Source organism: Mercurialis annua, linkage group LG3, assembly GCF_937616625.2.
Source record: "Mercurialis annua linkage group LG3, ddMerAnnu1.2, whole genome shotgun sequence".
Lineage (NCBI taxonomy): Eukaryota > Viridiplantae > Streptophyta > Magnoliopsida > Malpighiales > Euphorbiaceae > Mercurialis > Mercurialis annua.
Genome location: NC_065572.1, coordinates 73,291,580 through 73,312,886, shown reverse-complemented (window position 1 = coordinate 73,312,886; position 21,307 = coordinate 73,291,580). Strand labels below are relative to the sequence as shown.

General features: G+C 33.9%; 5 protein-coding genes, 1 long non-coding RNA gene and 3 other non-coding genes across 9 annotated transcripts; 6 read left to right on the top strand and 3 right to left on the bottom strand.

Annotated features, from left to right (window-relative positions):
• Positions 1-30: 30 nt before the first annotated feature.
• On the bottom strand, positions 31-1,835 carry LOC126674921 (uncharacterized). The gene has a single exon (XM_050369467.2). It carries the CDS (start codon positions 1,636-1,638, stop codon positions 316-318), a length of 1,323 nt encoding a protein of 440 aa, XP_050225424.1. The 5' UTR covers positions 1,639-1,835; the 3' UTR covers positions 31-315.
• Positions 1,836-4,685: 2,850 nt separating this feature from the next.
• LOC126676051 (small nucleolar RNA U31b) lies at positions 4,686-4,767 on the top strand. Its single transcript, XR_007640226.1, has one exon. It is a non-coding gene; the product is annotated as a small nucleolar RNA U31b (small nucleolar RNA).
• A 54-nt stretch (positions 4,768-4,821) lies between these two features.
• Positions 4,822-4,903, top strand: LOC126676021 (small nucleolar RNA Z195/SNORD33/SNORD32 family). The gene has a single exon (XR_007640199.1). It is a non-coding gene; the product is annotated as a small nucleolar RNA Z195/SNORD33/SNORD32 family (small nucleolar RNA).
• Positions 4,904-4,958: 55 nt separating this feature from the next.
• On the top strand, positions 4,959-5,044 carry LOC126676022 (small nucleolar RNA Z196/R39/R59 family). The gene has a single exon (XR_007640200.1). It is a non-coding gene; the product is annotated as a small nucleolar RNA Z196/R39/R59 family (small nucleolar RNA).
• Positions 5,045-6,934: 1,890 nt separating this feature from the next.
• Positions 6,935-9,199, bottom strand: LOC126671248 (uncharacterized). The gene is made up of 3 exons (XM_050365005.2): positions 8,975-9,199; positions 8,727-8,891; positions 6,935-7,476 (listed from the first exon to the last, which is right to left on the bottom strand). Exons 1-3 carry the CDS (start codon positions 9,165-9,167, stop codon positions 7,454-7,456), a joined length of 381 nt encoding a protein of 126 aa, XP_050220962.1. The 5' UTR covers positions 9,168-9,199; the 3' UTR covers positions 6,935-7,453.
• Positions 9,200-9,341: 142 nt separating this feature from the next.
• On the top strand, positions 9,342-10,234 carry LOC126671057 (uncharacterized). Its single transcript, XR_007638910.2, has 2 exons — positions 9,342-9,510; positions 9,942-10,234. It is a non-coding gene; the product is annotated as an uncharacterized LOC126671057 (long non-coding RNA).
• An 897-nt stretch (positions 10,235-11,131) lies between these two features.
• Positions 11,132-13,444, bottom strand: LOC126671977 (pentatricopeptide repeat-containing protein At1g79080, chloroplastic). Its single transcript, XM_050365827.2, has one exon. It carries the CDS (start codon positions 13,207-13,209, stop codon positions 11,506-11,508), a length of 1,704 nt encoding a protein of 567 aa, XP_050221784.1. The 5' UTR covers positions 13,210-13,444; the 3' UTR covers positions 11,132-11,505.
• Positions 13,445-13,522: 78 nt separating this feature from the next.
• On the top strand, positions 13,523-14,106 carry LOC126671978 (SEED MATURATION PROTEIN 1). The gene has a single exon (XM_050365828.2). The coding sequence runs from the start codon at positions 13,743-13,745 to the stop codon at positions 13,986-13,988; it is 246 nt and encodes an 81-aa protein (XP_050221785.1). The 5' UTR covers positions 13,523-13,742; the 3' UTR covers positions 13,989-14,106.
• A 2,338-nt stretch (positions 14,107-16,444) lies between these two features.
• LOC126671976 (BTB/POZ domain-containing protein At1g04390) lies at positions 16,445-21,207 on the top strand. Its single transcript, XM_050365826.2, has 8 exons — positions 16,445-16,659; positions 16,791-16,917; positions 17,314-17,824; positions 17,928-18,061; positions 18,147-18,589; positions 18,725-19,870; positions 20,411-20,563; positions 20,686-21,207. The coding sequence occupies exons 1-8, from the start codon at positions 16,529-16,531 to the stop codon at positions 21,113-21,115; spliced, it is 3,075 nt and encodes a 1,024-aa protein (XP_050221783.1). The 5' UTR covers positions 16,445-16,528; the 3' UTR covers positions 21,116-21,207.
• The last annotated feature ends 100 nt before the right edge of the window (positions 21,208-21,307 follow it).

Here is a 21,307-nt window from a genome sequence, read left to right as displayed (position 1 = left end):
TAACTAAACCAGAATTAGATTAGATCACACTAATACAAAAAATATACTCCATTGAAGCGCGTGCTGAACAAATGCTGGTGACCACTAAGAAAAACCAGAGAGATTCCATATCTTTCACTCAGGCAAAAACTACAGAATTAGCTTGGTTAAAACATAACGGAACGAAAAGACCCTCTACCGATTATTTACACAGATTTTCCCAACTGCCCTTTTTTCTTAATTGACAAAAAAAACTGAAATTTTGAGCAAAAAATTAGTACCCAGAACACAAAAACTTAAGAATAATGCTAAAAATGTTACTAGTTACCCTTCTGTTTATGTTGTTTTATCAATGCGAGTCCTGGTGTAATTACTGTGCTGTCCTTTGTTACCAATGCTGCTGCTACCGTTATTACTACTACTGGAATCTCTTTTCTGTGGTGAGGAAGAGAACAGCTGACCGAACCCGAATGACTTTGAACTGCCTCTGAGTGAACAAACGGGTACATTTAGAACAGGGGTGACTCTTACATTGGCTGAATATGATCTCTCCATGCCTCTGTGTTTCAATCTTGGCCCTCCGTTGAAGCTACTTGGACTGCTTGAGCTTCTCTCCAAGCTTTGAAACACTATTTTACCATACGAATTCATTCTTGGACTGTCTATTGATGCTCCTCTGCTCGTCACTCCAGTTGATTGCTCCCCCGCTGTGGCCCACCGCATCGGGCTCCTACTCGTACGATTCGCAGCCGTTGGAATTGGATTACTGCCGTTATTGCCATTCCCATTAGTATTGTTTATCTCTGCCCTGGGTCTAACTAGTCTCATTCTTGGAGGGTTTTGATTCGGATTCCGGTTGAGGATAAACGGGTTTGGACTCGGATTCAAATTCTGGTTTGGTTTCTCGGAGTCAAGAGAGAGCCGGGGGAGATCATCATGCTCATGGCTAGACGAGGAAGACGACAACGATAATCTTGACGAAGAAATGGAAACAGACTCGCAGTCCGAGTCCTTCAACAAAGGTGAACTCAGTGAGTGATCTAAAAACGAAGACGAGTTACCACTACAAGATTTAGAGCTTCTATGCAAGAAATGCTTCAGTGATTTAGGGTTAGAAGAAGCTGAAGAGGAAGACGACAATAACGACGTCGCTTTGTTGGTTTCGGATTTGGCATTAGCGTTCTGGTAAAGCTTCTTTAAACCTAACAAATCTTTCCAACGGCTCGAACATCTAGGCGCTTTAGGAGAAAACAAATAAGGATCAGTACCTGAAATTTCCATCTCCAGTCTCCGGCAAGACTTATTAACATTCCCCGGCGTCGTTTCAGATGCTCTGATCTCACGAGTATTAACACTAGCAATAGGCTTAACACTCGTCGTTACTTGTAACGGCATCAGCTTACCATCTGCAAACAGCTCATCAGCAGGCAACATAGTAACGGAATCGTCAAGACGGAACTCAAAGTCGACAGGATCTAAAATGTCCGACAGATCACCGGTGACAGCGGTGGCATTGGAGGAGGCGGAAGATTTCTTTGGAGAAGCGTCGTCTTCACGGGAGAAGGAGATACGTGGACTTAACCAGCCGTAGGATGGGAAGGTGGCCGGAGGGAACTTCTCCGGCGACATGGTGATGTTGTTGACACAAGCGGAGGCCATTTTTTATGAGGCGGTGTGAAGCATTAACTAGAAATAGAGAGAGTTTTTAGGGTGAGAGAGATAGAGGAGGGAAAATGAGAGGTTTTTGATGGGATTCTGATTGTTTTTGGTTTTTTAGGGTTTGGGAAAATTAAAAGTGGTGATAGGTTGTGTGAACTTAGTCCAAGTGTCTTTATTTCACTGTACTTCACTGCATTCCAGTGTTACAGTTAGTAATCACATATGTCCAACAACAATTTAAATCTTTTCTTCTATTCTTTCGACGTCGTTTTGCTTTAACATTTGCCGTATTTTTAGCGTGAAATAACAAAATTTTATAAAGTTTTTTCTATTTTCGAAATTCAATTTTTCCTTTGTTCCAATCTCCTTGTTTCCATTTACCATAAACTTTTTTTTTTGCCAGAGATAACAATATATAAATATATAGAAGAATGACCACCCCTAGCCGTCAAGCGTTTCTCCTCTTATTTTCGCTTCGGCTGCCGTCAATGGTTTATTTTTGCCATTGACGGTAGCCATTTCTTTTTTATTGCTTTAGAATAAAATAAATGACCGACTCTTTTTCATCTTTTTCATTTTGGTTGGTAAATCTATCGACGAGGCGCATCAATTTCAATAAATAAAAAATCAGAGATGGATCAAGACCTTTCAAGATTGAAGATGAGATCGTTATAGGTTATATTAGTTTTTTTTTTTATAACTATTTTACAGCGATTGTCTTTCTTTTTGAAAGTTTTGCTGTTCTTTCTATATGAAAGATTTGTTGTTGTTTTATAAAGAGTTTGTGAGTTTTCTGTTAGACAGAAAAGGATTGGATCTTATTGTGTTAGAGCAGTTATGTAATTTTGATTTTATTTTGTAAGGCGAGCTGCGAATCAAGATTTATATCTTGTTCCATGTCAGGTCATTATAAACGGTTATACCCTTTCTAAATTCTTACACATGTAACTGCTCTTTATTATTAATGAAAGATTATTCGATTGTCAAAAAAAAAAGTGGACTTTGTAGCTACAATATGAGCCATCCAAATACACATTTATTTAACAAATATATATAAACAAAAGTTTAAATAATTTGCTAAACAAACGGTAGAACGATAAAATAAATTGACAATATTAAAGATGATCAAGATACGTATCAATAGTAAAAATGATATGATAATAGTAGTACCCTGTGAGTTTATTGTAACATGTAGTAGCGTAGGTTGAAAAAAATATCCAGAAAGAATTGCCCAAATGTACCTGTTCATTTATTTCGTAAAAATAAAATAATAGTTTAATATAATTATACCTGATATTGAAGGAGTCCTCTCGATTTATCTACCCAGAATAGGAGCTAGAGGGGCCAATTGAGAGGCCCCTCTTATGAAATAGGTTTCGTTTTAAAAACTTAAGTAATAACTAAATAATTATTTTAATTAAGTTATCGTATTTTTTAAATTAAGTAGTTATTTTAAAAAGTTTATTGATAAGTGTTATATAGGAGTTTAGCAGAGAAAATAAACACCCACATAGGGAGAGAAAATCACCCATATTGGGGATGAAAGATAATAAGGAACATGTAGATAATAACTGTTTTCTGATTCTGAAATTTTGTTTTTGTTATCATCCCACATTCTAAAAACCGTGTTTCTCATTTTGACATAAATTAAAAATTCATTAAATTTAACCTCTCATGAGCATAACAAAAATTTAGTAATATACAGTTAATGTTCCATCGTCTATAATGTTTATGATAAGAAACTCATAAAATTATTTCTTTTATATAAAAATGTGTTTAGTTTAAATAAGTTTTAAATATTTATAATTATATTTATTTATTTAAAAAAATGTATTCAGTAACTCTAATGTTTAAATTACATGAATCTTTTATTAAAAAATGAATTATTCATCACGCTGTACCTAGTTGAGAATATTGTTTTTTTGTGTTATTTATATAATTTAGTTTTTTTTTTTTGGATAGATATTTATATAATTTAGTTGATAAGCTGATTGGAGTGATCCTTTAACGAAAATGATATCCTACCAAATTGGAATTTTGAAGAGCAAAAGATAATTACTCAATCATGCATATCCTTGAGACTTTGTCAAAACACAATTGGATATGATTTTCCTTCATCTTTTTTCTTTTAACAAGAGATTACGATAATAAGGAATTCAATTGAGATTACAATTTAAATGTCAAAATATATATCATAGGTTAAAATTACAATATATATATATCTATATCTATATTATATAATATTACTTAAATTTCTATCTTATTATTTTTAAAGATGTTATTAATAAAATAAAATTAATTATTTAATTATGGTTATTATAAAACCAAAAGAAAAATAAATTCAGTATGGAAAAAATTTAATAGCCAAATATATTATATTTACTTTTACAAAAATTCTTAACTAATTTAATATTAATTATAAATAAAAAATTGATACAGTTATAATAAATTTATTAGTATGTTTATTGACGAATTACGTTACGAGTCACGTGCATAGCACGTAATGCGAAACTAATATAAATAAAAACACTCAGGAAAAACAACCAAATCTTCAAAAACCAGAACAATTTATTCGCAAAATAAAAAAGCGCTAAAATAAATAGTTAAAAAACACTGATTTCCGGCCAGAAGCCATAAATCACCTTCTCTTTGCTCGAAAATGATAATTTCCATATGGTAAATATAGAACAAAGTACAAACATGGGCCATATAGAAGACACTAGACCCATTTCTTCCGAGTCGCTTTCCCCTGCAGAAAATAATCATCCTCGTTTCTGGATACCAGTATCCAGTGTTCATTATCAAGTTCAGCAGGCCCAATTGTATACTAAAATCAGGCCTTAGCATTATCAAGTTCAACAGGCCTAGTTGTTTAGTAAAATTGGGCCTTAGCCCGATTTTTATCCTCAAAAACCCCTAATTTCTCAAAACCCTAATTCCCCTCTTTATATACACCTATTTAGCATCACACCTTCATAATTTCAGCTGCTACTTCCACTTATAGTTTTTCTTACGTATTTATTTTTTTGTTTTTGAGATGAAATTGAGAAGATGATGATAGTTTTTTGTCGCCCCAGTCTTATAAGCATTTCAATGCTTGGTGGTGATTGACTCTTTTATATCTGATTCTCTTATTTATTATCCATTTTTTTTTTATTTTCAAATTAAAAGATTGAATGCAAGCAGAAATATGATGATTGTTATCCATATAAATCTGTAATCTAAATGATGATTTTAAATTACATGCACTACCATCTGATTTCTCTTGCATTTTTAATCTAATCTAATTATTTTCATAAAATTAGATCATTTCCTAATTATGCAATCTATGATGCAATTATAATTTAGTTTCTGAGTTCACTTTGATTAATTTAACACTAATCACCATCTTTCGGCTGAGATTGCATAACTTTAATCTTTTTGAAATTTAGAGATTTGCCTATGGTATCTGACGCATAAGCATTTTTATCAATAGCTAGGCGTTTCGTTAAACGGGCAAAAATAAATAACTACAGGATTTGCGACACAGCTGCTTTAATTTCTTAATAAGCTTGCTGTTACTATTCACCTGTTCACATTCACAAGACAATTTTATTCTATTAAATCAATGAAATAAAAACATTTTTAACAGATCATTATAATAATTCGATTAAATTGCTTAGTAATTGAAATTGAACTAATTTGGTGTAGCGTCCCACTCATTTGAAGAGTTGACGGGATCCGTTGAAAATGGAGGGAATTCAGGAATGAGAGGCAGAGGTGGTAATGTTAATCTAGGAATTGGTGGAAAGGATGGGGTGAACGGAACCAGAAATAGTTCTCCGTTTGGGGGTAGAGGCAGAGCGGATTCTGTTGGTGGTTCAGTGTCCATGAGGTGGGGGCGAGCACCGTAGCTTAGTTGATTGATTGTGATGATGAAAAAAGCCAAAACGAAAATGCAGTAAGACCTGGACGCCATTGTAGAATCAAGAACACTTACAATTTTAAAAAGTGGAATTTGATTAGAGTACTGTTTGTGATTTGGTAATAACATGGTAAATGTGATAACATTTATATACTTGGATTTTATGAAACGTTTTGACTAGATATAACGCAGTTTCTATACATTAAGTTGTTTAATGGTAAATGCAATGGGAGTTAAAAATTGGATTTAAGACTTGCTGAATGAAATTAATATTGGACTTGCAACGTTTGTATTCAGCATGTCTTGCTGTGTTGAACTTAAAACTTCAACAACCTTAAGAGGCTCATCCTCTAATTGATTTTGAACAGAACAGATCTGTTGTAAGATTAGGAGGCTCATCTGCATAACATCATACCTATATAGTCGGTTCTTTACACCACCAATCCATCGAAAATAATTTTAAAGTTGAATTGAATCAATTGAAAAAAGGCCTAATGGTAAAAAAACCCAAACCTTTACAATTTCTTGCAATTATATCCAAACCTTTTAATTTTTGCAATAATATCCAAATTGCATTTTTTTGTTGCAATAATATCCAAATTACATTTTTTGTAACAATAATAGTAAAATTGATGGCTGAACTTGTTGTTTTCAATTAAGATATTAGGCTATTATTATGTTTTGATGTATAATAATATAGTAAAAGTCCCAAAAAATGGCAAAAAACTCAAAAAAATTCACATAAAAAGTGCAATTTGGATATTATTACAACAAAATAATGCAATTTGAATATTATTATAAAAATTAAAAGGTTTGGATATAATTGCAACAAGTCGTAAAGGTTTGAGTTTTTTTTGCCATTAAGCCTTGAAAAAATAATCTCAGACCGAGCTTATCAATTTTTAAAATAAATTTAATGTCAAATTGATTTAATTTTTTTTTTGTCAAAAAATGGTAATAGACTCTTTAAAGTCTCAATTGTTAGTTTGTCAGTTACCGAGACTGGTTCGAATCCACAACCTTTTGATGCATTTAGAGTTGTCTTAGCCATCCAAGCTATGTCCACATTAGCAATCGATTTAATTCTCGTAACAGTAATTATGCACAATTAAATACAGAAGGACAGAGAACAATTGTCATTTACGACTCGACTAGCAATTAACCTATCCAATAAAATATGGCTTTGGTTGTTTTCCCCTTCATAGGCAATATACTGAACATACAGCTAGTTTTATTGTCTTACATATTCATCTTGTTTTAAATGATTTAGAGGCAACTGCAAACAGACTTTATTACAATCTATAACCTGCACACTTCTCTCATTTCCTATGGCGGAAAGAACGAAATTTCATATACTAGTAGATACATATTGAAATAAATTAACATACTCAATAACACCAAAATAATGATTCTATAACTTCATATATGTAGATCATTGTGGTGAATGTTCCTGATTACAAATCCAGTAAGAATAATGCAATAGGCCACATCAGCTAGTCATAAACACACCCACACCCCAGGACTTCAACAGTCAATCTAGAAAAATCTGTTTCTGTACAAGCTCGTGATAGGGAATCCAAATTTGGCAATGGCGTGAGAAGAAACTGCTATGTTGAAGATACAGTGGAAGGAAGAAGCAATTCTTCAAGCTGATGTAAGAATAAAGTTACCCTCAAGCTCATTCCTTGCTGCACCAAGCAATGCATACTTGCTTACATGAGAGAATTTTCAAATCAATTTCACAAAATGTTCATATTCCTTGACTTTCATATTAGCTTCTACAAAAAGAAAATCACTTCAACTTTGTTTGTTTTTTGTTCCAGGTATGCGATTCAAGTAGCTCGCTACGTTTCTCGTGAAAATGGAACGAGCTATTAGAAATTTGAATTTGTGATGAACACATGGCAGGAGTTAGATGCTGATGTTGTCTTTCCCTACACAGAAGAATAAAAAAAGCTAAAGTTTAACTCTTTTAAACGCTCTGCATCATAAGAAACACTCTACAAACACTGGTGAAAAAGCGTCAATGAAATAAAATTATAAAATGGAAGACACTTTTGTAGTTTTGTAAGCAAGTAGTTCACTATCAAACAGACGAGTGGATTTGTTTGTAATTGTCCACATACACATGAACAAAAAGTAGTGATCATAGAAATGTCTTCTAATGTATTATGTTGTCATGAAAGTATTTAGTTTTATATTCTTTTGCCATACCGGACATCATTCACAGAAGGATTCAAGATGTCCCTCCAAGTATATAAGATGGAACAAAATTGCTAGGTGCAATAGATGACAACTGAAAATGTAAATTACATCAAAAGTAATAAGTGCATAAATATGCACTACAATTATTTTTAAATAGTGAAAATTTAAGCACTTTTACATAAGTATCCCAGTTTTACTTTATTTTCTACTTACCCAAAGAAGGGATATGAGAGGAATAAACACTGGTCTTCTGCTGCATTAATTGTTAATGAAGCCTCCATGTATTTTTTCTCAATGGCAAAGTGGAAAGTTACAGGCTAAAACATAAGTTGGGTTGAGACAAGGTTACGGTGCTGCTGTTTGGACAAAGCCAAAGAAAAAGAGGACAAAATAAATCTGGATGGTTCCGTTTTAGACATTCTGAATTGGCAGATGGTCTCAGTCCTGTGCAGCTGCCATAACTCCTGGTTATGCAGAGGCAAAGTTTGCAGATGCAGTGGGGGAGGGGATTAGAGAAGTGTTAAATAGGGTGAGACATAAGGCCTTAGCTCGGGTTGTTATTCTGATACTATGGAAGTCATTAACTCAGTTAGAGACAATAAACAAGACTTCTCTTACTTCAGCTCTATCGTTTTTGACATTGAAATTGTTTTACAAGAGATAGATGACGTTTCCATCGTTTTTCTTGGTACATCGGCAAACTTGCTTGCTCAATTGTTCTCAGGCATCGATTTCTTATTCTGATAATAAGTTCTGAAAAAGGTTATCCTCACAATTTCATTTATAAGGTTTTGCAGTTTCATGACTACTAATTCCATCTTTGATTTCAACAAAAAAGAAGGGACGATAATTTCCATTGGTAATACTAATCCCAATTAAATGGAGATCGAAAGATTTCAAACTAAGAAAGAACAAATTTAATACAGTATACAGAAAATATAGCATAATATATAAAGCAAGATAAAGATAAAACAAATACCTTGTGGACGACCCGCAAAAAGAACTCGATCCAGATTATCAAGACGCTTCTGTATAGATTTAAGAAGCAAATTCAACGAAAAAACTCTCTTCCTAAGTGCTGAAATCTTGGCAGCATGCTGTATTATGAATGGAAAAGGCGCATCTTCGAGCAATTGATCAAGCTCTATTACACAATTCAAATCACAATAATTAACAATTAATTAAGCTTAAGCAATTCGATAAGTAAACTATGGTGGGATTAAATACCTCGAGTAAGACGATCGATTGAGGAAGTTAAGTGTTCTTGGCTTTTGAGAGTCTCTTCAGCTTTACAATCGAAATCTTTAATCACACTTCCCAACATTGTTGATAAAGCTTTCGCCAACGCGTCGCTCTTGTCAATGAATTGCTGTTCTTCCGGATTTTCTTTAATCGGGTCGGACTGTTGTTCAGGATCCATTTCGTCTCGATTGCACTATGTTCTGGTGTTGGTGAATGTTTCACTTGGAAGAAGACGAATTGACGGGCCGAGACATTTTTGGAGGCCCATAATTTTATTTGAAGGGTAATGAGCCCATTTAAGTCTTACTGGATTATATATGGGCCCGTTTGTGTTGTAATAGACGAAAATAACCCTATAGGAGATTTTACTCGTGATTAGGGTTTTTCAGTAACCCTATAAATAAGAACGAGAGGGTTAGCATTCGTCTCTCTCAAATTTGCCAACCAGAAAACTTTGGTTACATACAGAAATTGCCGATCTGAGAGACAGACGCCGAAACTGATTCAAGATGCGAGCTAAGGTATGGATTTTCTCTTTGATTTTCTTAATTAACTGTGATCGTCATTGTTTTTTTTGTTTCGTTTTTAGTGTTTTAGAGTTGTGTATTAGGTTGTGAAGTTTCATTACTATCATGATCTGTAAGAAATCGTTTTTCATAATTTAACAGATTCCGATGAGTTTATAAAGGAATTATATATCACATTTAAACAATCTGAAACTGACACTTGAAAATAAATTAAGTTGCGTGATGCATTGATTTATGTTTGTTTCTTAATTATTTGGAAATTTAAATTTGTTTCGTTTGTATTTTTTGTAATGCATTACAATCTGTGATAGCATGTGCCAATTCTTTGGCTGTAATTGTTATTGCCGCCTGTTGTGAAATCGAGCTATTTGTCGTAAAATTGTGTTTAAGAGAAGCTCTAATGTGTTATTGTATTGATTCTGTAGTGGAAGAAGAAGAGAATGAGGAGGTTGAAGAGGAAGCGCCGAAAGATGAGACAGAGATCCAAGTAGGCTACTGGTCTGATGAACTGATTTGTTTAATCCTGCTGCTTTCGGTTGAGTCCGGTGGGTATCAGGGAAGAGCTTCATTGGTTTGTTGTCCAGCTAGTCAGGCTAGTTATAGTTTTAGCTTGAGATTAATGTTTCTGCAATTTGGATTTTTTAAACGGTTTTGGTTATGTAATAGACTTGATATTCTAGTATGCTTTTTAAATGGATTATGCTACTTTTTCACTTAATCTCTTCTAGAATTGAATGATCTCTTTTAATATAGCATATTGCAGATTGACCAGGTTTTGGATCATTTTGTTGTACGCATAAACGATAATTGAGCATTTGTTAGATTGAACAGGTTTTCGCATTGAAATGGTAAAATTTATATAATTGTGGTAATTGTTCTATGTTTTGATTGTCAATTATTCAATCTTTTGATCACCCTCTTTGATTTGAGGGAGACTTATTTGGAACGTTATTTTTGGCATGGATTGTAGCATTTGACTCTGCAGTTTCAACAATTTTAAGTCAATTTGCTTATTTAGTTCTTCCAGTTTACTTATTTGAGAATTAGTCGCCCTCCTGTAAGGGCCTTTCAAAATGCACGAGTTGAATATTTAAGTAATTCCGATTTTGCATTGTGTATTGGCACTTGTAAACGATGTCAACATTTGTCTTCAATTTGAAAAGTTTTCTGTTGCTTATTGCTGTTGATATTGAGCTTTTCTGCTCATATATATATATATATCTTAATTCGTGCAATTTTAATAAATTTGTCTTAACATATCTTTGACAGACAATAAACCAATAATTCCAAAATAAATTCAGCTGAAATTCTGGCATGTTGCCTATAAATTATTAAAATTTGAAGAAATTATGAAGGTGAATCCCTTGTTACTGAAAATCGTAGTACATTTTTTGTCTTATTTTAAAAATTCTGTTTATTCTGTTGAAGGGAGAAAAACATTACTAAGAGCATGTTTTATCCTACCTTATGTGTTAATAAAAGAATGGTTTATCCCATTTGATATGTAGATAAAACAATGAGATTGGAGGGAGTTAATTTTTTGTTTTCACTATATATTTTTAGAAGAAAATTGGACCCATAAGATGGAAAATGAGAGATAGCACAAACTATTAGATTATAAAGCATTTTTTCAAAGTAAATATTATAATAAATGAATCATTTGTTACATATGATATTAATGAGGACAAAGATGATCAAGTATGTGTCAGCATCATATCCTATAAATTATTTACTTCAAGCTAATACAACTGCAAAATCTCTGTAGTGTAATCAGTTGAGCCATTAGCTTAAAGCAACCCGAAGTTCTCTCACATGGCTTTACCCGGAGCTTTGCAAAATTTGAATCAGATTCCACTGCAATTGTTATCCATGCGTAGAATTCATGTTCCGGAATGACACTTAATCTGAAGAGTTGCAGTGAAAACTCCATAGAGAGCAACAACGATGGAATCCTCAATTGTAGATATGTACTACCTAATTCACATCGTCTTATACAGGTACACCCTCAATGTCATACTGCATAAGAATTCTCTCAACTGTACTCTGACTCATGACTTGCCTCTGATATAACTCTCTTAGAATATCCGCCGCCAACTCCTTCTCCTCTTCGTGAATAATCCCTTCAATTAAAATGGTGTATGTTGTTTCACTAGGCATGTACCCTTTCTCAATCATCATCCCGAAAACCTCCAACGACAAATCTGTTCTGCGAGATTTACACAATCCTAGTATGAGAGCATTGAAGTTGTCAACATCGGGCTTATAATCGTTTTCTTCCAGTAACTTGAAAATCTCCATTGCCTCATATAGCATCCCCTCAACACACAGCCCTCGTATTAGAGCCGAGTAGGTGTAAGAATCGGGAACAAATCCATATTTTGTCATTTCAAATAAGAGTTGTAATGCTGGATATGTGTTACCTTTTCTACACAAGCTAGAGATCACACCTTTGTTATAGTCGCGGATTGAGTAATTTTGCTTACTTCCTAAGCTTTGAATTAAGGAGAATGCTTCTTGTGCCTTTCCCTCGTTGCATAGCACAGCTATAGCATTGAAAGTTCCTTCATTTGGATTACATCGACGAGTAATCATTTGTTCCAGACACTTGACTACAAGGTCAATCTTACCATCTTTGCAAAGACGAGCAATTATAGGATTATAGCTTGTTGTGGTTGGCTTAAATGGTCCCTCCATCATTTCATCAACAATCTGAAGAGCATGTTTTATCCTTCCGTGGAAGGCAAGTGAACCGATTAGTATGTTATAGGTAACAATAGACGGAGAGCTTTCCACACCATTCATCTCAGCCAGAAGCCCATTAGACTCGTCCCATCGTCCTTCATAGCACAAGCTCCTCAGCAAGATATTGTAGCTCACTACATTCGGACGAAACCCCATCGAAGGCAAATCCCTAAATAATCGAATAGCATCATCGATCCTTCCTTCCTTACACAATCCAGTCAACAGAACATTGTAACTAACCAAATTAGGCTCCCCGCCTTTCGCAATTATCTCATCTAAAAGCCTCATCGCTTCATCAAATCCCCTTTCCTTATAAGCCGCCATAAGCAAAGATGAATAAGTAAATGCATTCGGAACCAATCCCTTCTGCATCAATTTATCCAGAAACTGTATGCTTTTATTCAAATTTCCATGCGTACATAGCCCTTTAACAAGCGTATTATACGTCACAGTATTTGCCGTATAGCCATGCTCCTCCATTTTCTCCACCAACTGCATAGCATACCCAACATTCCCTCTCTTACACAAATGGTTCACCAAGAAAGTATACGAAGCAGCATCAGGAATAATTCCACTCTCAATCATCATTTCCATTACGCGTATCGCCTTTTTCATCTTATTCGACTTGCACAAATCATACAAAAGCTGAGTTGCTTGAACAACATCAGGCTTATGCCCATTTTTAACAAAATGCTCTAGGTTAAAATAAGCATCACTCAGCCTTATGTCCCTATTTCTTTGGTCACTCTTGCCTGATCTCCAATTCGGTAACGCAATGACTGATATTTTGGGGGAAATTGTGACCTGGTTCGAGGCTAAAACCCTAGTGAAAGCTTTATTAATGGCAAAGGAATGCAGATTTGGTATATGTGAAAAGAATCCACAAGCTAATTTTGCTGTATCCGGGTATGGGTTTGTTAAAGGAGACACTGAATTCACTACGCTTGCCATTTGATAAAATAACTAAAATAATCTAAAATCCCCAAAGCCCGACCCGAATTGTTAATGCTTAACGAATAGGATCAAGAATTTGATTTAAATAACTGAAAATTAAGAGAGGAGCTGAAGAGTTAACATACGGAGAGTGTAGCTGGATTAATCAATCATTGGTTGATTCTTTTCTTGAAGAAGAAGCAACTGAGAAATTTTGATTTTGAATAGTTTTTGTGAGGAAGAAGATGGCTTCAGGCCAGTGCAGTCACATCCAATCGTTGTGGATTAACTTCACGCAATGCTGTTGTCGTTTAGACACCGGGCCAAACTCAAGCACGAGTGAGCCCGATATTGGGCCCATTATGAATGCATTAATTAGCCCATTAAGAAAGAAACTTCGACAACGCTCCAAGCCACGCGGCAAAGCTGAGATGACACATGTCAGTCTCAAGCTGTTAGAAGTGACACGTAACGTTGCATGTAAAGCTTATATAAGGGGAGAGGATGAAATTATTGTGATGTAAGTAAAGTATTAGATAAAAGAGAGAAAAATGGCGAAGAGTAAGGATGATATAAAGTACGGGACAGCACAGGCGAAGCTATCAGAAGATGAAGCTTTAAGGATTAGGTATAAGCATGGGACTCCGCTTGAAGGTGGTAAGATTGCTGATTCTGAACCTCTTGATCTCTTTTCAAGTGCTCATCAGATTCCCAGTAAACCTTCTGATGAATCCACCACCACCAACCAATCTCAGTCGCACCGTGGCCCAAATGACAAGCCCAATCCTGCTACTTGAGTATAGTCTTTTACTGCTCTTTGTGTGTATGGAGTTATAGAGTTGATGTTTTAGTTTAATCAACATGTACGTTGTACATTATAATAATATTTATAATATATGGTTTGAAGTTCAGTTATTTGATTATAAAGAGTAACTAACAACTAACAATAACTTGATTTATATAAAAAAAACAGTAACTTATACCTGTAATTACAAGAGAATAAATAAAAATTGAAAGAGCATAGAGATATGCTATAGCTATAAAATATAATGATGTTAAAATACATGGGGATCATATTTTGTGAAGAGAAGAACTGAATCTTACAAAAATAAGAAAGATAGCTCTGCATTAACTCTTTGCAAAAATGATCTTAATATTGCCACCAACACTTGAAAATGATGCTAATATTTTTCGAGATTCAGGCTTTTCATTATGAGGAGGAGTTAAATAACTCATTGTTAGCATTAGGATTACTTTTGATTTTATCTGTTAATGTGTATTGAAAATTCATTTATTCTAGTTAGTATTTATGGAGTTCACATTTTATTGTTATTTTTCTACTATGTTAAGCAGATTAGCTTACATTTATCTTCTTCTTTTTTTTAATTATAAATTATCAAATCATTCATTCTTTGTCTCACTAATATTGTCTCATATTTTTATGTATTTCACTTGAGAATTTCCGATGTGATAAAATAAGCTACTTATGAGTACAAGTAATGAAAAATAAACAAAGTCTCGGTTCAATTTTAATATAAAGTACAAAATATAAATCTACATATATTGCATGAGCAAATGATCAGAATTGGTTTGCTTGGTTGCTTTGTACAGTGTGACTATACTCAGTGACGAACCTTAAATTAAAATAAGGCACAATTTAACGTAAACAAAAATTAAAAATTATTCCGCAAATAATAAACACCATAATATATCATCATAAAATTTTGGCCTAATTATTTTAAAAAGTCCCACCTTATAACTGTTTTGCGTTTATATTTTGATTTAGGAAAAAGTTCAATTGTACGGTTTGTATCTTATTTTGGGTTTTAATGTTTCGTTTCTACCTTAAAGAGTTAATTTGACCTCTTTTTATTTAAAAAAAATATTCAAATTCCTTTATATTTAGCCAATATTCTAATTAAACATTAATATTTTAAATTGTATAAAAACACCTTCTTCTTCAAAAAAATTCACCAAATAATCAAATTTTTCATGTAATTTATATTAATTATTAATAATTTTTAAAAATTTAAAAACATAAAACAAATATCTTTTATACAAAATAACATCAATTCACGTTTTTCATTTTTTTTTATTTTCAGGTGAGGAGGAGGAGTCCTCCTCCTCGCCTGAGGAGCAGCAGCTCCTCGGAGCTGTTGCTGTTGCTGCTCCCCTAAAAAGAGGAGAATGATTCTTCTTCTCGCCTGAAAATCGAAAAAAAAAACATCAAAAACTAGATTTTTTTATATGACAATAAATCTAAATAAGAACAATATTTATAATCTAGGAAAAATGCTTAGAAGAATTCACAAAAAGATATCTAGTAAACTAGAGAGACGATTATAAACCAAAAAGAAATGAATTGATCATTTATTGAAAATTTTAAAAAGATTATTCAATTAACATTAGTAGAGAATAACAATAAAAATATTGAGATTGGTAGAAAATAGTAAAGATGACAAAGTTAAAGAAAATTATTTGATTGGAAAAATAATTTATAAAATTAATAATTATATAGTAAAAATAAACAAATTATTCTTCGATATATATCAACAAAAAAGTAAAAGTGATTTTATGTTGCCACTGAATGTAAAAACGATTCTCATAATTTCTGAGAAACAAAAGTGATTTTATGTTGCCACTGAACGTAAAAACGATTCTCATAATTTCTGAGAAACAAAAATGAATCCTAGTTTAACTGTGTAAAATTACTCCATCTTAATCAAGGGGTTTAAATCTCAATTTTTAAAAGGGTAGGATCATTTTAAAGTTTCGGTAATAACGTTAGGACAATTTTTTGTGTTTTAAAATTATTATTGTCATTTTAAATTTCGATGGTAATATTAAGGCCATCTTTGTACCCTTTTCCTATTTTTTTTTATTGCAAGAAATTGTTTTTGAGAAAAGTCAAAATGGAAAATTATGGAAGATGGAAATACCGGAATAGATGAGAGATTCTTAGGTAGCCCAGCCTATCACGTGATCTGTGAATTGGTCTATTTTATTATGACACATTATTAAAATAGTGACAATATTATAATTTTATTTATTACTATATTTTAACACATTTGAATAATATTACTACGATAATATTACTATTTTAATGACATGTCATAATATGATAGGTTTAATTCATATATGACATGGTGGATTGAGTCCGTCTATCTAAACATTTGTCAAGACTAAAAAAAGATAGTCAATCACGTGACTGCACGTGATTTCCCGTATAATGGCGGTAAATCGTTCTTCCCTCGGTTAAAACCCTTCCTCCTTTAAAAAAAAAAACCCTAATTCTAAGACCCGCAAATTTAACTATTTGAATTCAAAATTTAAATTGATGGCTTCAAAACGGGAAAGTAACATGGAAAAGATGAAATCATCGTCGAAACGATCGGGAGAAATGAGCCGGAGGAATTTGTTAACCGTCCATCACGAGCGTCTCTACCGTGCTTTTAGCCTCGGCACCAGGTTGTTATCAGCTCTAGAACTTCAATTCTTCCAATTTTTTTAAATTCAATGTTACAAATTGAAATTAGTATTCTTAACAATTTTAATTGGAACAAACAATTTGAGGTTATATTTAATTTTGTATGTACCAGAGTTTATGATGGAAAGGAATGGAAATGGCAGTGTGCTGATATTGAGATACAAAAACATGTGATTCGGTCGATTGCATCCTTTCTCGATTGCGTTTCAGGAGACATTGTACATAATTCACTAGTAAAGGTATGTTATGATGACATTACGATAATAATAACAAATTTCGGTTGTTTTATTTAAAATGTCATTCAGGTTCCGATGGTAGTCATCTGTCATGTCATTGCGCATTGCATTTAAAACGTTTGATATTTGCAAGTGAGGTATTGTTGCTGAGAAACTTTGTTACATTAGATTTCGTTTCCTATCGTGTTTCTACTTTTCATAAAGAGAGTAGTTAAAATTCAATGCAATGCTTTACTGCTACAGTTTATTGTAATATTTTGATGCAAGATAAGCATTAAAACAAATCGTAATGCTTACAAATGAGGTAATGTTCGAGTTACTGTTCACAAGCTGGATTAGGTAAATGTATAAGTGAAATGCTGACTTTTATTTTTTTGTATTTTACCTGTCATTTTTCAGGACTCTATTGTTGATATAGTTGGTGCATTGGTATGGATTCTTCAGAGAAAAATTAATGCTGTATTAAGCATCACTGCTGATTTGGTAGTGAAGTTGATCAACATCATTCCGAGTACATTGTTGCAACCTTTCTTGTTAGACCTGGTTCATCCGTTGTCATCCTTGTTATCATATTATCAATTAGAAGTATCCATATTATGTGCTATTGCATTGAATATGATCTTCTTGAATCTGAGTCTCAAAAGAGAGAAAGAGGTTTGGGATATTCTGATTGAAACTGGTGCCGTGTCTCATATTGTTAGTGGCATAAGGAAAGTTCCAGATGATGGTGTTACATCAATCAAATATTTCCAAGAGATGACAACTCTCCTGAGTAATATTCTGCAACGCTGGCCCCCATCTCGGTATTATGTTTGGAACGATGCTGAATTGTTAAAAGTTTTGGAGGTTATGCATATGAAACCCGATTTTCCTATTAAGGTTTCAGTTTTGAAGCTTTATTCTGCTATAGGTATAATTTATCATCTGTGCATTAAGATTCTTCTTGTTCTCTTTTTATGTTTTCATGATAATCTGAAAAAATAGAAATAAAATGACTTTCTTTGTAACGCCAGCACTTTGTGGTAATGGAGCTAAAAAGCTTTTACAGAATGGGGAAGCTCTTGTGCAAATGATGATTCTTTGCATGGGCAGATCCCACCCCTTCTATGTCCGGACTGAAGGATTTAGACTTGCCCAGTGCTTGGTGGTAATAATTATTACTATTGTTATTGAATGTATATTTGTGACATTTAAACTGGGATAAATTTTCACTATGCCATTTAATTTTTCAGACGGATGAAGAGGGATGTTCGAAATTGATGAGCTTGTGTTGTGAGCCTATTGTTAGTGCGTTAATTGATGGAATGAGTGGATGGACCTCAAATTCAGGGAAGTTTTCCAATGATGAGATGTCTATACTGGTAGAAGCTTGTCATATAGCTCTTATGATGAATCGCTGGCCAGGAGAGCATCACAATTTCATGTGGGAGCATGGGATTGATCAAGTCCTCCTCAACTTGCTTCTGGATTTTCATGGTGGACCATCTATATCTTCACTGCCTCTGGAAGAACAAATGTCTATAGCAGAAGAAGGTCTCAAGACAAATTTTCTTCTTAGCTTGAGGCCATATATTTGGGAACTTCTTGGTTGGCTCGTTACACATTGTAAGGAAGAATTCGGCCCCAGCATTTGTGGGCGTGAACTTAAAATTGACTTCCTGATTACCTGTGCATGGTAATACATTGATTGTCTATATAATATCTATCATTCATCGTATCCTTATTGTTTTCTTCGGTCATTAATCTGTCTTTCGGTGTGTTCTTTGGTTTTATTATTTATTTACTCAATTATCATATATTCTGTTGGCAGCATATCTTTTGTGGATTCAATTCGCCAAGGGCGCCAAATACGTACATATGATGTAAATGATACCTTTAGATGTGAATCAGCGTCAAGGGCAATCTTAATGATGATTTATTCTCCTTCCAAATATATAGCATCAAAAGCAAGATTCATACTGTATGAAATTCTAAAGCCAACCGGGAAGGAGTACGTGAACTACCTGTTGCGTACTTTAAATACCAGACCATCTAAGGACGACCTAGGAGTCCCTTATGTTCTTCGTACTAGTATAAACTTAGTGGCATTGGTATGCTTTTCTTGTTTTCCTCAATATCATAGTCATATTGATAGGAGTGCAGGAATAAGGGCACTTTTGGGTTTTTCAAAATGGTACTTAAGCAATGATATCCATATAGGTAGACCCAGCCTTGTTCCTCATTTGCGTAATAGGTTCAGTGAAAGGATTTGTTGCTGGTCATGCAATGAAGACTGGGAAGGCAATGATATTCTCTTATTGTATAGTTTATGCGGGATGGCAGAATTGATACACTCTGGCTATGTAGGACATAAATCTGAGATCTTTGATGGCCAAGTGGATTACACTGAAGCTCAATTTGTGAACGCACTCCAGGAGATCTGCATCACCACTACTTCTCCCGGAATAAAATGGTATGCTGCATTTATTCTAAGTTACTTTGGATTATATGGTTTTCCATGTAAACTTGGCAGGCGCATTGGAAGAGCACTTAATGCGAACGAATATGCAGATTTGCACCTTGTTCTCTCAAATAGGGACTGTATAAGTGTGCATGGTGTCCTTCTTGCCGTTCGATGTCCATCATTGATACCTCCAGAAGAATTTCCTTGTTATGAGAAAGCATTTGGTGGTTCTTCAATTGGATATGATATAGAGAGGAAGGATGGAACATTTCAGAAAGAAATTTATTTATCTTCGCATGTCGATAACCAGGCGTTGTCCAAACTGTTGGAATTTGTTTATTTGGGATATTTAAATGCAGGAGAGGAACTTGTGAAGAAAGTAAAAATCCTTGTCAAACGCTGTAGCATACCACCTCTTCTACAGATGCTTACTAGAAGACATCCCAAGTGGGGCAAGATTTTCCCAAAATATGATCTGTCTCTCGCTCTTACTCCATCCAAGCATTGCTTTACGTATGGTTTTCTTATTGATCTTTCACATGAATAAATGATAAATCTTCATATTACGTCGAGCTTGTCTATCATATATTTTGCTTTTTCTTTTAATGGGTGAATTGCTTTCATTTCCCATAAGGTTTATCCCAACATAATATTAGAGACATTATGGATATAATCATCAGTCATATTAGCATAGGCCCCCATTTTTCATTGGAATTCTCAGTTATTCTATATGGCAATAAGGGGATTAATCTCAAACTTACCCTCTGTTTTATTGAATAAGAGATGAATCTGTGCTTTGACAATACAATTATGAATGGGAACAAGCCAAAAAGAAATTATTTGATGTTGTTGGTCATATTTAGCTCCGGAGATGCAAATTGGAAAGCAAAAGATTATTTTATTCTGATTCACAGAGGGTGATAATTTTGGCATTTTAGTTGAAAGGCGAAGATGACTGTTAAAGTATGTACGGATGGGATGCTTTATTGTTATTGTAGTTTTAAAATTGAACTCGTGGAGAAACTTATGATAATTTATTTATTCTGGTTACAGGGATATCATCTTGGAGGCTAAAGCAGCCGAATCTCCTTCTTGGGTATGCAGTGTATGCTCCAAACAAGCGCCACATATGCATTGTCACAAAGTTGTATTATGGTCAAGTTGTGATTATCTACGGGCCTTGTTTCAGTCTGGCATGGTGGAGAGGTACTCACATAATTTTATATCTTGGATGAGAGGAGTGATTATGATATAAATTGATTGGATGTTCAATTTTTCTTCATTTTAATCATTTTACTGAAGCTCTCATGTCAATTTTATGTTTGCAGTAATTCTCAGACCATAAAGATGCCAGTTAGCTGGGAGGCAATGGTTAAGCTAGTGAACTGGTGGTATACCGATGAAATTTCTAGTCCTCCATCGGGATGTTTATGGGATAATATGAGCAATGAGGAAAGGCTACAGATGCTCCAACCATATGTGGAGCTTTGTTGGCTTGCTGAGTTTTGGTTTTTAGAGTACATTCAAGATATTAGCTATGGAATTATTATATCTTGTCTAGATTCTGCCAAACACTTATCTATCAAAATGATTAAACTCGCTGCTGATTTTTCTCTTTGGAAATTGGTTGAAGTGGCTGCAAATTATTTGGCCCCTTTATACCGTCAACTTTGCCATTCTGGAGAACTTGAAGGATTGGATGAACAAGTAATTGATATGATTCGCATAGCCTCCATTCGGCTTTCACAAGAAGGTTAGTTTACAATTTACTGTAATGCTTTACACATGTCATGTAGATGTATATTTTTATATGATACGAGCAATAGAAATAAATGGTAATTGTTTGTTAAGGTGGTAATTTATCATCTGATCTGTAAATGATTTGCCTGATTCCAATCATAGTTTTTCTCGTGTTTCTTCATTTTATCAGTAATGGCGCCTCTGGCTCTG

Excerpts from the sequence above, each read along its gene's own strand:
- LOC126674921 (XM_050369467.2), bottom strand. The coding sequence starts at position 1,638 with ATGGCCTCCGCTTGTGTCAACAACATCACCATGTCGCCGGAGAAGTTC.
- LOC126671248 (XM_050365005.2), bottom strand. The coding sequence starts at position 9,167 with ATGGATCCTGAACAACAGTCCGACCCGATTAAAGAAAATCCGGAAGAA. Across the intron at positions 8,892-8,974 it reads AATCGATCGTCTTACTCGAG|AGCTTGATCAATTGCTCGAA; the intron begins GTATTTAATCCC and ends ATTGTGTAATAG. Across the intron at positions 7,477-8,726 it reads TTTTGCGGGTCGTCCACAAG|GGAAAGACAACATCAGCATC; the intron begins GTATTTGTTTTA and ends TCTTCTGTGTAG.
- LOC126671977 (XM_050365827.2), bottom strand. The coding sequence starts at position 13,209 with ATGGCAAGCGTAGTGAATTCAGTGTCTCCTTTAACAAACCCATACCCG.
- LOC126671978 (XM_050365828.2), top strand. The coding sequence starts at position 13,743 with ATGGCGAAGAGTAAGGATGATATAAAGTACGGGACAGCACAGGCGAAG.
- LOC126671976 (XM_050365826.2), top strand. The coding sequence starts at position 16,529 with ATGGCTTCAAAACGGGAAAGTAACATGGAAAAGATGAAATCATCGTCG. Across the intron at positions 16,660-16,790 it reads GCTTTTAGCCTCGGCACCAG|AGTTTATGATGGAAAGGAAT; the intron begins GTTGTTATCAGC and ends TGTATGTACCAG. Across the intron at positions 18,062-18,146 it reads GACTTGCCCAGTGCTTGGTG|ACGGATGAAGAGGGATGTTC; the intron begins GTAATAATTATT and ends TTAATTTTTCAG.